At 39.4% G+C, this 16,282-nt stretch overlaps 1 protein-coding gene across 3 annotated transcripts in view; it reads right to left on the bottom strand.

Moving 5' to 3' along the window:
• Window positions 1-212: 212 nt before the first annotated feature.
• LOC306888556 (genetic suppressor element 1) overlaps window positions 213-16,282 on the bottom strand; it is a 107,523-nt gene continuing 91,453 nt past the window's right edge. For all 3 annotated transcript variants that reach the window (XM_079446932.1, XM_079446931.1, XM_079446933.1), the window contains exons 10-16: window positions 10,045-10,157; window positions 9,631-9,892; window positions 9,263-9,376; window positions 5,377-5,760; window positions 3,209-3,487; window positions 2,903-3,006; window positions 213-2,284 (exon numbers count right to left, since the gene is read on the bottom strand). In XM_079446932.1, the coding sequence (XP_079303058.1) occupies window positions 2,147-2,284; window positions 2,903-3,006; window positions 3,209-3,487; window positions 5,377-5,760; window positions 9,263-9,376; window positions 9,631-9,892; window positions 10,045-10,157 (1,394 nt within the window). In that variant the 3' untranslated portion in view covers window positions 213-2,146. The remainder of the gene's footprint in view (window positions 2,285-2,902; window positions 3,007-3,208; window positions 3,488-5,376; window positions 5,761-9,262; window positions 9,377-9,630; window positions 9,893-10,044; window positions 10,158-16,282) is intronic.

Raw genomic sequence — 16,282 nt, 5'->3', positions numbered from 1 at the left:
TTAAAAAAAAAAAAAAAAAAAAACTTCTGATTGGGCATTTAATGTTTAAAGTCAGAGTAATGATTGGGCATTTAATGTTTAAAGTCAGAGTAATGATTGGGCATTTAATGTTTAATGTATGAAGTGTTCCTAGAATTTTGGAAGATAATTACTATTTTGAAAAAGAATGTTGTGGGAAGAGGTTTTTGTTGGATAAAAAATAAAACCGCTAACACATTTTTGCAATATTTAATTTTTTTGTCTGAAATTACAGCAATATATCCATAAATACCTAATTACTACACTCAACAAAGAATATATTACATTACAATGAATTCAAACAAGTACATAAAAAAATAAAAGAAAAGAAAAACAAACAAAAAACCCCATGGTTTCACAGCATCTAATATCCTCCATTAAGTTTGGGTGTGACTGTGTGTGCATTGGGCAGGTTTGTATATGCTCTCATCAGGCAGTGGTAGTGCTTCATATGAAGCAGGTACACACACACACACACACACACACACACAAAGTGATCACACTGATGGCACGCCTGCTCGGGGTCAGCATAACCTAAATAAATGGCAAGCAAATTCCTCATCTGTGCTTCAAAGATGCATTTGAGATACCTCTGTTACCCTTGCACAAAATTCTGATCAAAAAATAGTGTGTGCAGTCTGTCTATAACTGCATGCTGTATGTGGTACTGCATACATGAGATACATGTGATGTGTGGCACAAGTGATGGAGGTTGGGTTTAGTGGCAAGAAAACAAACAGGTGTGTCATTCCCAGATTCTACATCATCTAAGAGAATAATATAAAAAAGGTAGAAAATTAAAGATATTACAGGCAGTCAGAGTTCATTTAAGGCCCATATTAATGTTAAAATGCATCATTCATAAGCAATGGATATAAAAAAAAAATCTTGGCAAACAAGAACGTATTCGGCCAGAGCGGGGGGGGGGGGGGGGGGGGGGTTCCTTTTTGCAATTTTCCAATTAACTCTCAAGCAGGACTGACTTAATTCTTCAACTTGATCAAGCTTTTCTTTCAATATTTTGGCATGCCACCTCTGAAAATTTGGCACAGTAATTGTCAATGGCAAAACATTTTTGTATATCAAATCAAATTATAATTCTTATTGTACAACAACATTTATGGATTTAATTTTTGTGCATGTCAGTTCCTGGCAGACTGTCATCGCTGAGCCCTTTGTGCACACAGCTGAGATATATATTTGAGAATATCACATTCTAGTAAAAAAATGGCCTTTAATTGATTGAAACATAAATCCAAAAAGAGGCTGCATGCTGCTTCGTGATAAAAAAGAAAAGAAAACTCAGGTCAGCAGTCTGGAACTTTGAGAGACGAGTGACCACTAGCGTCCTGGGTCCTACAATATCAGTGGGTATGTCATCAGAATGCAGGGCTCAAGTTATCCTGTAAAGCATGGCCTTGAGAGAAAAACGTTGGCGGTACATCCTGGGGCCGTTGCTACTGTAGTTCAGGCACAAAGGAAGTGATATTATCACTCCACAAGTCCTGAAAGGGTTATTCTGACCAGCAGCAGAGCAAACACTAAAAGTAAACCTTTTAACACCCAAAAGCATTAATATATTAGAAAAAAATGGCAGGCTTTTTTCCCCCAAAGAATTAAAAACATACAAAATTATTTTTCCGTTGTTTTGAAATTATTTACAATACAATGCTGAAGCACCTCTTTAAAAAACTTTATTCTAAATCTTGAAATAAAACATTTTCCTTTAATTTATTTGATGTTTTTTTTTTCCTTCCCTAGATCATAAAGAGTAGTCTGTCATAACACAGTACCTCCAGATAGGTTTTTTGTCTTTAAGTGCATTTATAGGCGTGACCTCCATAGTAAAGAGATGGCAGATGGGCTGAGCTGCATTTCGACTGGCATTCTTCTCTCTCTACGATGCAGGCTGTCCCTGCGAGTTGGAGGCATTCAGAGGCTTTGACGTGTGTTCATGCGTGATTTTGCCCACAGGATGGCATCACAAGGGAGGTCAGTGGATGGCAAATTTGTGGGCCAGATTCTGTTCCTCACCATCACCATCCAGGCTGAATATTGGTCTGGGTGTGGGGGTTTGTAAGGGATGTGGGAGGTTGTCTGAGTGGGTGGTAGTTGGTGCCGTAGAGTGTCACCTAGGTGGATAGCCCTTGAAGTAACTCCTAGACCAGGGGCTCTGTGGTAGCATCAGGCACTTCTTAAAGTGCTCCAGCTCTGCCTGTAGGTTCTCCCTCTCAGCCGCAAGCTGCTGCTTCTGAGCCATCAGCTCCTACAGAAAAAATGCACACTTTACCTATGAAACATCATTTGAGGAGGACAGACACCTGTTCGGACAGGATCTGGTGTCCAGGCTGGATCTAATATTTATGGCGTGGAGGCATGATCTGACAGATCTGACCAGTAAAATTAATAAAACATTTGCGACCAAAAATTATTCAGACACTTTGAATAATTTGCTTTAATGTTTTTTCTTTAATTGCTAATGCAACCTTTCTACATCACAGACTGAACTAAATTAAGCATTAATTGGTAACTGGTTGACTTAAGTTGATATCATCTAATTGTGTACTTAAATTTAACAGCTGATAGCTATTTAACCTAATTTATTACATACCTTTCTATCAAAGTTATCTGAGATTATCAAGATGAATTTGTTCTGACACTGTAATAAAATATGATAAGAACTCGCAGTTAAACAATTTTCTAAACTATAATGAATAAACTGTAATAATGTGAGAAATGTTGAATAAATTTTGGTTTGACTATAGGAGACACATCTGAAATGCACGTTAAAATGGAAACAGTAATGTGTCTTGCCTGACCATTGAAAATGCATCTTAATATCAGGTAGAAATGGAGTCTAAAAGAGCATTTGCGTGTTTCTTACCCCCATTGAATGTGAGAGCTGTTCAGCAGTTAGATTCAGATTATAGTGATGCACTTCCAGCCGTCTGCACTGACTGTGGAGAACTTGTCGCTCAATGCTTTGCTCTAGAGTTAAACAGAGAGAAAGAGAGATGGAGCGGTAAGATTCCTCAGGTCCTCCTCTTACGTTCAAGAAACCCCTGGCATCACATACAGCAACACACCACAACTTAAGGATTTGAAGAGCTACTCTTCTGTTGACCAGAACTATGATATCCATCAAGCAACAGTACTGATAGGGACCCAATCTGATGAACACACATTTTACCTTCTGCATACTCTTGATAAGCTTCAAAGATGGCTTCAATGCCCTGCCACTTAGATATAGTGGGCTCGTCCTCCTCTGTGTCATCTTCCTCTTCCTCTGACTCTTCTGTGGAAAGCTCTTGGCGGGAAGGCTGTGGGGGGCAGTGCTGTCCATTGGGCTGCAATGAAGGAGGGTGTGGGTGGGGTTTGGACCGGCCTGGTGTGCTCTGGAGCTCAGGAATGTTATAATGCACAGATGAATCTACTGCATTGTTCTGTTCTGACATGACCAAGGCACCACCTGTTAGAGGAAAATACGTGTTGATTCTATTAGCAAGATGTTAAAATGAAACCTATTGTTCTGTTCCCAAACTACAGCATTTAAATTTATGCAAAATGTTCTCTGGGAATCAAACCATGGGTTTTGCGTCGCTAATACCATTCTCTAGTGTTTCCCAACCCTGTTGCTGAAGACACAACAACAGTGCACATTTTCAAACCCTTCTTGGTCAAACACACCAGATTAAACTCATCAGCTTATTAGTAGAGATCAAGACCTGAAATAGATGAGTCCGATAAGGGAGACATCCGTATTGTGTCCTGTTGGTGTACCTCCAGGAATAGGTTTGAGAAACACAGCTCTACCAGTTGAGCTGCAAAAATGCCGTGACTTGCTATACTGCCTACATGGACAGAATCCACCTCCGTGAAGTTGGCACCCCATAAAAATAAATAATCACCAAAACTATGCCATTCGTTTGTGCTACGTTTGTGCTGATTTGTGCCGCAAAAACGAGCGTTTGTGCTGGTTCGGTCTTCGAGATATTAAACATTCTTTTTTTGACCGTGTGACGTCATTCTCCACCCCATGCCGTCCAAATCCATCCAAACCGGTCCCGTTCGTTTGTGCACGATTTGTGCTCGTTTGTGCCGTTAAAAGAAGCTCTGTAAGATGGCAGATGGACTGTTTTGGCGATGTCTTTCATACTTTTCTGGGCCTTGACAGTGTAATTTACTTGGCAGTCAATGGGACAGCCTCACAAGCCTCCCGGTTTTCATCCAAAATATCTTAAATTGTGTTCAAAAGACGAAGGAAGCATTTATGGGTTTGGAACGACATGGGGTAAGTGATTAATGACAAAATTTTCATTTTGGGGTGGAGTAACACTTTAGGTACATTTAATACATTTGTTATTAATGGCCAGAATGTGTAATGTAGATGTGATTTGTTTTAAACAGAATCACATACATAATCAGTATCAGTATTTTTAAAATTGTATAAAAAAGTATTGAATTTTATCAAATTAAAAAAAGTTTGATATCACTCATCCCTAGTTGGTTCTCGAGAGTGGCTGCACAAGCACTGATGACAAAACAGCTGTTTCACAATTGGCACAGGTGTTTAGCGTTTATTCTAGGTGCATCCCATTTTGTGTAATTATGCACTACTCTAGGCCATTTTGTAGTATAAATAGTGATTAGTGTGTTTACACTGAAAATTCCCCAAAATAACGTGCACTTTAAATACCTGGATGACACTTTTAATGAACAAAAAAAATTGAATTGAATTGAATTGTTCAACTGAAATTGTTCATTCGGATGCAGTTAAATTAAGCTTGTTCAGACTTGTTGTCTTTAGCTGTTAAATCTGATATATCCCATGCATGTTTGTGTGCACACAAGACATATTTTTAGACATACAGTATGTAGCTGCAGATTGATTTGTTCTGATATCATGTACATGATATCATGTATTTGACCATTTACGGCACTCCCATTTTCCTGTTTTTACATTAGAAGTGACATTTTGCTTGTCAGAAATACATGTTCGGTTTTAATGTTATACTTTAAGTTGGGGTAGAATTAAATGAATTCCAAAACTCAGAATTTTGTTCGTGTACCCCCTCCGGCATCTCACGTACCCCAGTTTGAGACCCACTGCACTGGAGCAAGGGCCACTCAAATGAGATCGCAGCAATATCAAACGAGAACAATCCAATCAATTCTCAATAAACAAAATGTCCCACCCTACATTTTTTCTTGTTCAATAAGTAATTTCACTCAGATATGTCACAAAAAGAAAGAAAAGACTATCACAACTTTCATTTTTAATGGCGACTTCAAGTTAGTGGTTAAGTATGTAAGCAATGAAATAACAGAATCTTAAAGAGAATTTGAACTGCTAATTACCTTTACTCTTCTGCAGAGCTTTTTGGGTGGACTGCAGTACTGATTCATGGAACTGCTGGGCAAACTCCTCAGCAATGAAATTCTCCCAGGGTTTGGTTTTTCCGTTGACATTAACAGAACTTTCTTTAGTGAAAGGGGGCTGTCGCACACTGTTCAGCAGACTAGAGCTCTTGCCTGGGATGCTATCATTGGCTCGACATTTGTCAGGTAATTCAGCAGGCAAGGAAGAGTCTTTCAGTCTTAAGGGATCTGAGAGAGATCTGTGCTGATCCAAGTGCGAGAGGGGTTCTGCTTGGGGCTGGGGCACAGACACAGAGGGGGAGGGACTGGGGGGCCGTCCATTCAGCAGCTCATCAGATTGGACTGGAGATTGAGACGACAGGTCTGCAAAAAGTAAATAAATAAATAACTAGAAATAATCGAATGTTTGCAGGTTAGTGTATTCACGAACATAGCAAAACATCAAACAGGCTCTCAACCAGAGTGGATTTTGAAGCTATAATGAGGAGTATTTTGTACATCCCAGACAGTGTAACACAGATGCTGTGCATCTCCTGAGGGTCATCCACACAGTAAAAACTCATTACTAGGGGTGTAACGATACGCGTATTCGTATTGAACCGTTCGGCACGAGGCTTTCGGTTCGGTACGCATTACAAACCAAACGATTCGTTGGACTAATCCTATTACATTTGGAAAATAAAAGCTTAAAGTGTGTGAAATATCAGTGCCACTGCGCTCAACAACACAGCCCAAACGACGTAACAGGCATCGTGCAGTCTGCCCCGTGATAACCTCCGCTTGCTGGGGTGTGTCGAAAGACAATGATCTTGTATCGACAATAGCGATATTGTCATAAACATCAATTATTGGCAATCTTAAAAGGATTTGGCATTTCCAATTAATGTAGGCCTGATACATTCTTATTTTTATTAGGCCTATTATTATTATGAAATTACTTTTATCAATAAATTAAAAGTACAATTACTTTGCCCCGCAATAATTAACGCATAACTGTCGAGCTGCGAGGATAAGATTTGGCTATAGCCTATTTATTCCTCAATTAAAATGTTTTTAAAAAAGGTCTTTTAAAACAGGTCTATTAGGCAATAGGCTACCTACCTACAATGAATTATAGTCCTATAATTAAAATATTAACACTGCAGTCATCAATAAAAATCAATGAAATAAAAAGCTTTCATTTCAAGCACCGACTTTAAAAAAAAACCTGTTTAATACAAAATACATTTCTTTTTTTTCAGTATGTATGGGCCACAAGAGAAATATTAAGGAAATAAATGAAAACAGCTATAGGCTATACCGATATCAGCATGTTGAAGTAGATTCGTCTCTCTTTGTCTCTGAGAGAATATGTGGCGTCAGATGCCGAAAGCGCCGTCATTCCGTTTTTACTTTCACTTTCTGCTTATAGTGAATTGACCATATGCACGATTACTTCCTGGTTTTAGATAAGCCAGCTCAGTCATTTCCGGTCAACTGTACTGTGCTGTAAGGGGAGGACCCTTACCTCGGTTTCTCTACATAATCCATTCACAATTTGGTGAAAAGTTTTGTTTGTCTAAGAGGACCAAGCTTCTGTGTATACCTTGTCAGGAATGACAAACACAAATGTTAAATTTACGCGAGGGAATCCAGTAAATCATGCCGTGAGTCATTGCTATGATTGACAGTGGCAACTGAATGAATCATCTGACGAGCCGATGTCAAAATAGAGCTGTGCATTAAGTTATTCAGACTAACAAAACTACAGCAGCAGAAAGTGTGTTTCTGTGTTGAATAAAACTTAAAACGATGTAGTTATTACAATTAAATCTAAACATTTCAAAATATTGAATGCATTATTTAATTGTTATACCGAATTATTTAATTTGTGTTTGACTACAGGTATAATTCAGCATTAGGCTGTTGTCTGGCCTTATATATTTATTTCTTTAAATGACTGTGACTTCCTGCACTTGCTTACAGTATACACAAAATTGCTGAGACACGTTTTTGCTACATTTCTTCATGTCGTCTTCATGAATGAAAATTTAACCTTTAATGTGGATTTTACTGCACAGAGTTGAGAAAGAATAAAGGTTTTAAAATTTGATAAGATTTTAAAAATGTGTTCATGGCTATGAAGGTAAGATACTGATTATCGAGAATACCATTACGATGTCGTTTAAGAGATTAGCATAACTGCCTAAACTGTTAACCTAGTGTTTATTTGTCACCATTTAAATGTACAGTTAGCCTAGTTTCTGGGTACTTTCCTGGGATTACCAGACTCTGCATATAAAATTATGTTCTTTAATAACATGAAACTGTATGTTAATTCCACTATCAATATTTACAGTGTTGCGATTATTTTGTTTCTCAGTTTCTGATAAGAATGAGACAGGAGAGGTTTCTGTGCGAGTCTCTACGTGTATATATAGCACATATAAAATGAGCTTCACCGGAAGATTACGAGCTGGCTTATCTTTATCCGGAAGTTCTAAATAGCGCTCCGTGCATATGGTCAATTGACTGAGATTAAAGACCTTTCCACACTGAGCACAAAAAAGCGAAACGAATTTCGATGACACGCTGGAATAAAACAACAGCTTCCTATGGATACTTCTACATAGACCGCGAACATTCGCGCACCGAAAAGCGAAAATACGGGTCGTCCAATAAGATTTGAGCTAGGGTCACGTGACCGGAGCAACCACTGTTGCACAAAAGGGTGAGAACTGTTTCGAAAACCTGTGTAAACAAACAACGAAGAAGAGTATCCCGGATAAGAGAGTGGATGCTGAGTTCTTGTTATCGTTGGTATTTGAGAACAGATTTATTCTCACATGTTCTTTATACAGAATAACATTTCTAATAATTCTCCACTGAATCAAGTGATAGGTAGAGCACAGTCCGTTTTCTTCCACGTGCGCGAGTGTTATGAGTCAGGTTCACTCTCTAGATCTTCCATATTTAAAAAAATTTAAAATTAAATCGAGTGAAATATTTTTCTACACATGAAATATGAAGGCAAATAGACATGATAATGACAATATATTTTCTGTATGTGTTTTGTATACAGCTCATGGTATTTTTTATAGCAATAAAGGATGTTTATGACGTATTAGCAGTGTAGCGTTATTAAACACACAAAGAGTGCATGTGTCTGCTTATTATGGAATCAAAATCAACTATAAATCACAATCGGAAGTTGTTACAAGCACTCGATGATGGTTTAAAGTGGGTAAACAAATACATTAATAATGAAATAAATTTTCATGTGTAGCTTGATGCTAATTGTACTTCTAATTATATTTTAGGATGTAGCCTATTCTTGTAAGCATTATCGATAGTTTGTGTTTCTGGTGTAGAACCAAACTTTGTTTATCTTAATCCACATACAAGACACATATCTGAGGAAAAATACATCGTTGGTCAGCGCCCCCTAGTGTGCAGGCGTGAATTAGCAGAAGGTGAACATTCGTTTTGTGCTCGGTGTGGAAAGGCCTTCACGACGTTCACTAGCATAAATCTTGCGAAAAGTGTGCAAACCCTGGTGCAAACGCATGCTTGTGTGATATCCATTGGTTCGCCTTCATGGTTTAAAACAGAAATATTTCCAACATTGCAACGTAACCAATTGCCCCGCCTCCCGCACCGAACCATGACACCACTGTGTCGTATCGAACCGAACCGTAAATTTTGTGAACCGTTACACCCCTACTCATCACATTTTGTGGTAATGAGCTGAGAAAACAGTGATGAACACCTGGAGCTGTCAGCTGCTTTCACACGCTGACAACACTCCACAGTGTGTACACACACAACACGACTCACTGCATGGACAAACACACGTGCACACACACACAGATCAGTGTAAACTGACCTGAGCACAGAGCTGCAAGGCTCCTGCACAGCGGGTGAGGGTTGTGTCTGATGCTGTCTAGAGTCACGCTCTTTTGTTTTATGGCCTTCAACAACTCCTCAACCCTCTCATTATCTGAAACACAGGAAAAAAAAGAGCAAGAAAGACAGAAATATATTACTGTTACAGCTTGTGAAAGTATCTTCTTGTATGTTTGCTGCCAATAGATCTGAGGTGAGAGCAACACTGCTTTACACTTGGTCCACAACAAGGTTTCTACCACCCCCTGCCAGTCCTGCTTCAAATTGTATTATATTACTCTGAAGTAAGGTCTAGTGTGAAAATGTCCAGATAAAAAAAAATATGAGCACAATAGACAGCATGAGTACCTCTTCTCTGCTGCTGAGTGACGTGATTAAGGCTGAAGATGGTGAGGAAGCGTTTCTTTTCCTCTAGCTCAGGGCTATTGTTCATGTCCTCTGGGGTGAAACGGGTTATTAGGGGGGCAGGAGTAGGCCGCTTGGTCTGAACAGCTGGCAGGGAAGGACTCCTCTCTCTCAGCATGCGCCTCCTCTTCCTCCTCTTCACCTCCATCATCTCCTCCTGACGGGCCAGAGTCGTCAGGTCAAACATCTGCAGAAACTCCACCTTCTGTAGGAAGAGAGGGTTTTTCTAAATAAATACTGATTTACTGGGACAAGGTCAATAGAGTCACAGAAGGAATCATCAAAAATCTACACAAAGCAACACTATTTACAAACATTTGATAACTATAGTAGTAATGCATGAGACTGGTGATTCACCTCAGCGGAATCATCTAGTTTGAGTGGTGGCTGTTCTGCGACCCTCCTGAGATGAGCTCGCACCTCTTCCTCGTCACTCTCATCATAAGAGTCGTCCAGCTCATAGTAATAACCTGCAAAAGATATCACTGAACACTCAACATATCTTAGAAATGACCTACAAAGGATGCAAGCTTGACCCACTGGATAAAAATGGTACGAATAAAGCCCAAAGTATACTACAGTTTTGACTTGCATCAAACACTCAGCCTAAGAAAATATATTCCAATTGATAATATGCACAAACCCACTAGAAACTAGAGGTCGACCGAAGTATCAGTTTTGCTGATTAATCAAGAGCGATAGTTGATTGCTGGAACTATCGGCTATTGGCTATTCCGGGTTGCGTCCATTGCTGTAGTGGCTGAGAAGGGTCTGCTGTCATTATACTTACTTACTTTTACTTTACTTTTGTCATTTAGCAGACGCTTTTGTCCAAAGCGACTTACAAATAAGAAAAAGTAACTAAAACTAAAAAGTTACAACTCTATAAATACTATCTACCCACATATTTAAGAAAATAAAGAAATTAAATAAAATTAACACATGCATATAACAACAACATTTCAATAATAAACATATCAATGAAAAAATTAAATAAAAAGCTACTACTATCCCTTGCCGGTGTCCCTGCCCGGTGGAGTCGCACGGTAGAGTCGATGGTCTTTACACTCTTTGGTCTTCACACTAAGAGGGCTTCACACGACGACTGCCGCGACCGCTGCCGCGGTATAATAACCTTTATTATACCAATCTAACAAATGATCATTTCAATTCAGCTGGACCCACTTTCCTGTTTATCAACTACAAATGGCCAAGCAAGTGCACACACTGACAAGATACACGATACAGTACGAGACCAAACGCGATTTCAGCAACTCTCATCCTAGTAAACAAAATAAGCGTTTCCTAGCAACGGCAAATGCGCTAAACACTGAGACAAGTAAATACACTTACGAGCTGATTTTAAACTTCCGCTGATAGACTGCTTCTCTTAAAGACCACTTCCATTACACTGCCTTCTGCTGGCGCTTGAACCCACTTTCCTGTTTATCAACTACAAATGGCCAAGCAAGTGCACACACTGACAAGATACACGATACAGTACGAGACCAAACGCGATTTCAGCAACTCTCATCCTAGTAAACAAAATAAGCGTTTCCTAGCAACGGCAAATGCGCTAAACACTGAGACAAGTAAATACACTTACGAGCTGATTTTAAACTTCCGCTGATAGACTGCTTCTCTTAAAGACCACTTCCATTACACTGCCTTCTGCTGGCGCTTGAACCCACTTTCCTGTTTATCAACTACAAATGGCCAAGCAAGTGCACACACTGACAAGATACACGATACAGTACGAGACCAAACGCGATTTCAGCAACTCTCATCCTAGTAAACAAAATAAGCGTTTCCTAGCAACGGCAAATGCGCTAAACACTGAGACAAGTAAATACACTTACGAGCTGATTTTAAACTTCCGCTGATAGACTGCTTCTCTTAAAGACCACTTCCATTACACTGCCTTCTGCTGGCGCTTGAACCCACTTTCCTGTTTATCAACTACAAATGGCCAAGCAAGTGCACACACTGACAAGATACACGATACAGTACGAGACCAAACGCGATTTCAGCAACTCTCATCCTAGTAAACAAAATAAGCGTTTCCTAGCAACGGCAAATGCGCTAAACACTGAGACAAGTAAATACACTTATGAGCTGATTTTAAACTTCCGCTGATAGACTGCTTCTCTTAAAGACCACTTCCATTACACTGCCTTCTGCTGGCGCTTGAACCCACTTTCCTGTTTATCAACTACAAATGGCCAAGCAAGTGCACACACTGACAAGATACACGATACAGTACGAGACCAAACGCGATTTCAGCAACTCTCATCCTAGTAAACAAAATAAGCGTTTCCTAGCAACGGCAAATGCGCTAAACACTGAGACAAGTAAATACACTTACGAGCTGATTTTAAACTTCCGCTGATAGACTGCTTCTCTTAAAGACCACTTCCATTACACTGCCTTCTGCTGGCGCTTGAACCCACTTTCCTGTTTATCAACTACAAATGGCCAAGCAAGTGCACACACTGACAAGATACACGATACAGTACGAGACCAAACGCGATTTCAGCAACTCTCATCCTAGTAAACAAAATAAGCGTTTCCTAGCAACGGCAAATGCGCTAAACACTGAGACAAGTAAATACACTTACGAGCTGATTTTAAACTTCCGCTGATAGACTGCTTCTCTTAAAGACCACTTCCATTACACTGCCTTCTGCTGGCGCTTGAACCCACTTTCCTGTTTATCAACTACAAATGGCCAAGCAAGTGCACACACTGACAAGATACACGATACAGTACGAGACCAAACGCGATTTCAGCAACTCTCATCCTAGTAAACAAAATAAGCGTTTCCTAGCAACGGCAAATGCGCTAAACACTGAGACAAGTAAATACACTTACGAGCTGATTTTAAACTTCCGCTGATAGACTGCTTCTCTTAAAGACCACTTCCATTACACTGCCTTCTGCTGGCGCTTGAACCCACTTTCCTGTTTATCAACTACAAATGGCCAAGCAAGTGCACACACTGACAAGATACACGATACAGTACGAGACCAAACGCGATTTCAGCAACTCTCATCCTAGTAAACAAAATAAGCGTTTCCTAGCAACGGCAAATGCGCTAAACACTGAGACAAGTAAATACACTTATGAGCTGATTTTAAACTTCCGCTGATAGACTGCTTCTCTTAAAGACCACTTCCATTACACTGCCTTCTGCTGGCGCTTGAACCCACTTTCCTGTTTATCAACTACAAATGGCCAAGCAAGTGCACACACTGACAAGATACACGATACAGTACGAGACCAAACGCGATTTCAGCAACTCTCATCCTAGTAAACAAAATAAGCGTTTCCTAGCAACGGCAAATGCGCTAAACACTGAGCCAAGTAAATACACTTACGAGCTGATTTTAAACTTCCGCTGATAGACTGCTTCTCTTAAAGACCACTTCCATTACACTGCCTTCTGCTGGCGCTTGAACCCACTTTCCTGTTTATCAACTACAAATGGCCAAGCAAGTGCACACACTGACAAGATACACGATACAGTACGAGACCAAACGCGATTTCAGCAACTCTCATCCTAGTGCTACATTATACAGTGCGAGAGCGGCCTCTAGAGGTAGATCATAAACACCTCGTGTTGTTTGTTTTGACCATAGACTGTAAAAAAAAGATGGACGTCTCCGCTTCCTTCCACTATAGAAAAGTGAAGCCAAAGGATCTCAGTATGACCGTTGCCATATCTTGAGAATATGATGTCATTTGGAGCCCGAGTCTGCGCAGTAGAGATTCATTTGGAGTCCGAGTCCCCGCAGTAGAGTCGTGAGGAGCCGCGGAATCAAACTCCCGCAGACCCAATCAACCATAACGACATGAAACTTATCACAAAACTGAACAATTGAACATATATCAGCGCGATAACAACTACCTTAAATGGCCAATACCATATTTCGGAAAATTGTATTGGAAGTGTAATATCTTTTTTTATTTTGACTCAATCCCATTCGTTTACATCAGTGGTTCTCAACCTTTTTTTCCACCGGGCCGCACGCATGTCATTTACATATTACGTCATCAATACAAACCAACCAGATTTATAATATTATTTATAGCCTAAATATTATGATATCTAAACGATTACATTTATTGAAATAAATAAATAATTCTACTCACCATTAATAAAACACCTGATGCTGTCGGGAGCTGACCAATTTTGTGAAATTCTGCACGAAAGGAGTAACAGCACAATGAAGTTGCGATTGTAAGTTGCAGACTATAAGACGCGCACGGAAGCGTGACTTGACGTGCGACAGTGCAGAAAGTGTGCGTTCACAAATGTAGCATATGTTGATCCAAATATGGAAAGCATTTTCGAATTTAATAATCTGAGGTTCTCTCCAGAGATGTTTTGCCACATTTCTGTTATTAAGGATGATTGCTGCGGAAGTAGCCTATGGATGTTTCTTTTTGCCTGAACATCTTCAAGTGAGTGGCGGGGAAAACCGAAAGTTGATGCCGAAAGTCCAGCACTCTCTTCACTGCTGATGTTGCGACTATTTTTGTTTGAATGCGTTCCTTCGCTGGCATTTTCCACATTTCGTTTTCTCCATTAACACATTTGTCCATTCTGATGCTCAATTTTACAGAACTAATGGCTGCTGATAACTATTTGAATTGAATTCTGCCAAAGTGCCTGCTTGTAAGTGTTCATTAAATGTGTAACATTAATTATGTGAGTACATAGGTCTGCTCATGTCTGAAAATATATATGAAAAACAAAATTAACACATTATACACGACACATTATAGCTTATATTTGTTTAGTATATTTTTAAATTAATGTAAAAACTAAAATGAATTGTAAAACTGAAAGTTATTTTTTAATTATCATTAGCACATAGACTGTAACATTCAGCATGGTGGGCCGCATTTGGATTCGTGACGGGCCGCGGGTTGAGAACCACTGGTTTAGGGCAGGGTTTATGACCTGTACTGCAGGCAGCCACTAAGGGGAGATCAAAGAGCCCGCAGCTTCACTTTTCAGGATGTGTGAGGCACACCCGGTTTTGACACGTAAGGCTGTGTAGATGCGGATTTAAAGTCTGCGTGAACCGTAAATTGCTGCCGAATTTATTTCAGTGTAGTGACTTATTTCCAGCTGAAAAAGAATATTGGGCATGGTTTTATGTTTGTATTCCTCCTTTCTGTCTCTCACTCATAGCAACCTAACGGTTGGAGGGGTGTGTTTAAAGCTATTCTACCCAAGCCGTCATCAGAGAAGGAATGCCATTCCAGAGCGGAAGCTTGCACGGATTAATTGTTCACATCAAGACTTGCAATGTGCGTTAGTAAAGTAAATAAAGGCCATTTTGATTTCATGCGGACTTTAAATGCAGCTGACAGAAAATCCTGCCACACCACAGAGCGCCATTCACAGTTTTCCATAAAATTACATTTGTCCCAAATCGTTGTCAATATACATAGTGACTTCCACACATGCTGTAAAATTGTTCATTTTCAGTCAAACATGTGTCTTTCTGTGGCTCTAATAAAGTCTGCATGCTTAAAAAAGAGCAGGGGTGCCCAACCCTGTTCCTGGAGATCTACCATCCTGCAGCTCCAACCCTGATCAAACACAAATGAACAAACTAATTAGGATCTGAAAGAGCACTTGATAATTACAGCCAGGAGTGCTTTATCAGGGTTAGAACTGAACTCTGCAGGAAGGGTTGGGCACCCCTGATATGGGCTGTTTCTCAAACGGAAGACTGCATCCTCCAGAGGTCGCATTTGTAGGCTGCATACGTCATCAAGCCTAGTTTATTTCAGTTAACTGAGCATTACATTTCTGAGTCATAAGCATATTACAAAAATTTACGCTTAACTAAAAATAATGGTCAAATTTATAACTGTTAATAAAATAAGATCTTCTTTATGACGTATGCAGCCTACAAATGCGACCTCCGGAGGATACAGCCTTCCATTTGAGAAACGGCCATAGAGAGCTGCGTACAGATCACGCTTTCTCTTTCCGTTTGCTCTGTTCATTTAAACACCAAACTTAAAACTCATCTATGCTGCTTTATACATTCTTGAAGTAAACTTTTCCCCATTTGTTAATTTAAATAAACCGTTTTAGACCACTACCTGAATTGAATTGGGTGTGTACACATCCGGTGTGTGTGTGATAACCTGCTAGTTTGTCCTAGATGCAGCGCTGCGTTTTTGCCTGGTGTGAAACTGACATATTTTGCTATTTTGATAAGAGCGTGATGAAGTGTTCTAGAATAGAAACAGTTAAAGTGTGAGAGTACACATACAATATCCATATGTATGTAATTTCAATGCAATGGCCTTTGTGTAGATAGTTTGAGGTTTAAAGATCTTTAAGAATGACTTTGAAATGAAATGGTAACATTTTACAATAAGACCCCATTTGTAACATTAAGATTAATGAAAGCTGTATAATTATTGTACCTTGTTAGTTTCAACATTTATTTTTTTAATTTAAAAGTTTCTTCTGTTAACATGTTAACTAAGTTTAATGATCAATATAACAATTAATATTTTTATTCAATCACAAAGTATGATTCTAGTTCTGGTTCCGTCAATCTCT

The sequence above is a fragment of the Barbus barbus genome (assembly GCF_936440315.1).
Source record: "Barbus barbus genome assembly, chromosome: 22".
Taxonomy (NCBI): Eukaryota; Metazoa; Chordata; class Actinopteri; order Cypriniformes; family Cyprinidae; genus Barbus; species Barbus barbus.
This window is presented reverse-complemented; position numbering and strand designations above follow the sequence as displayed.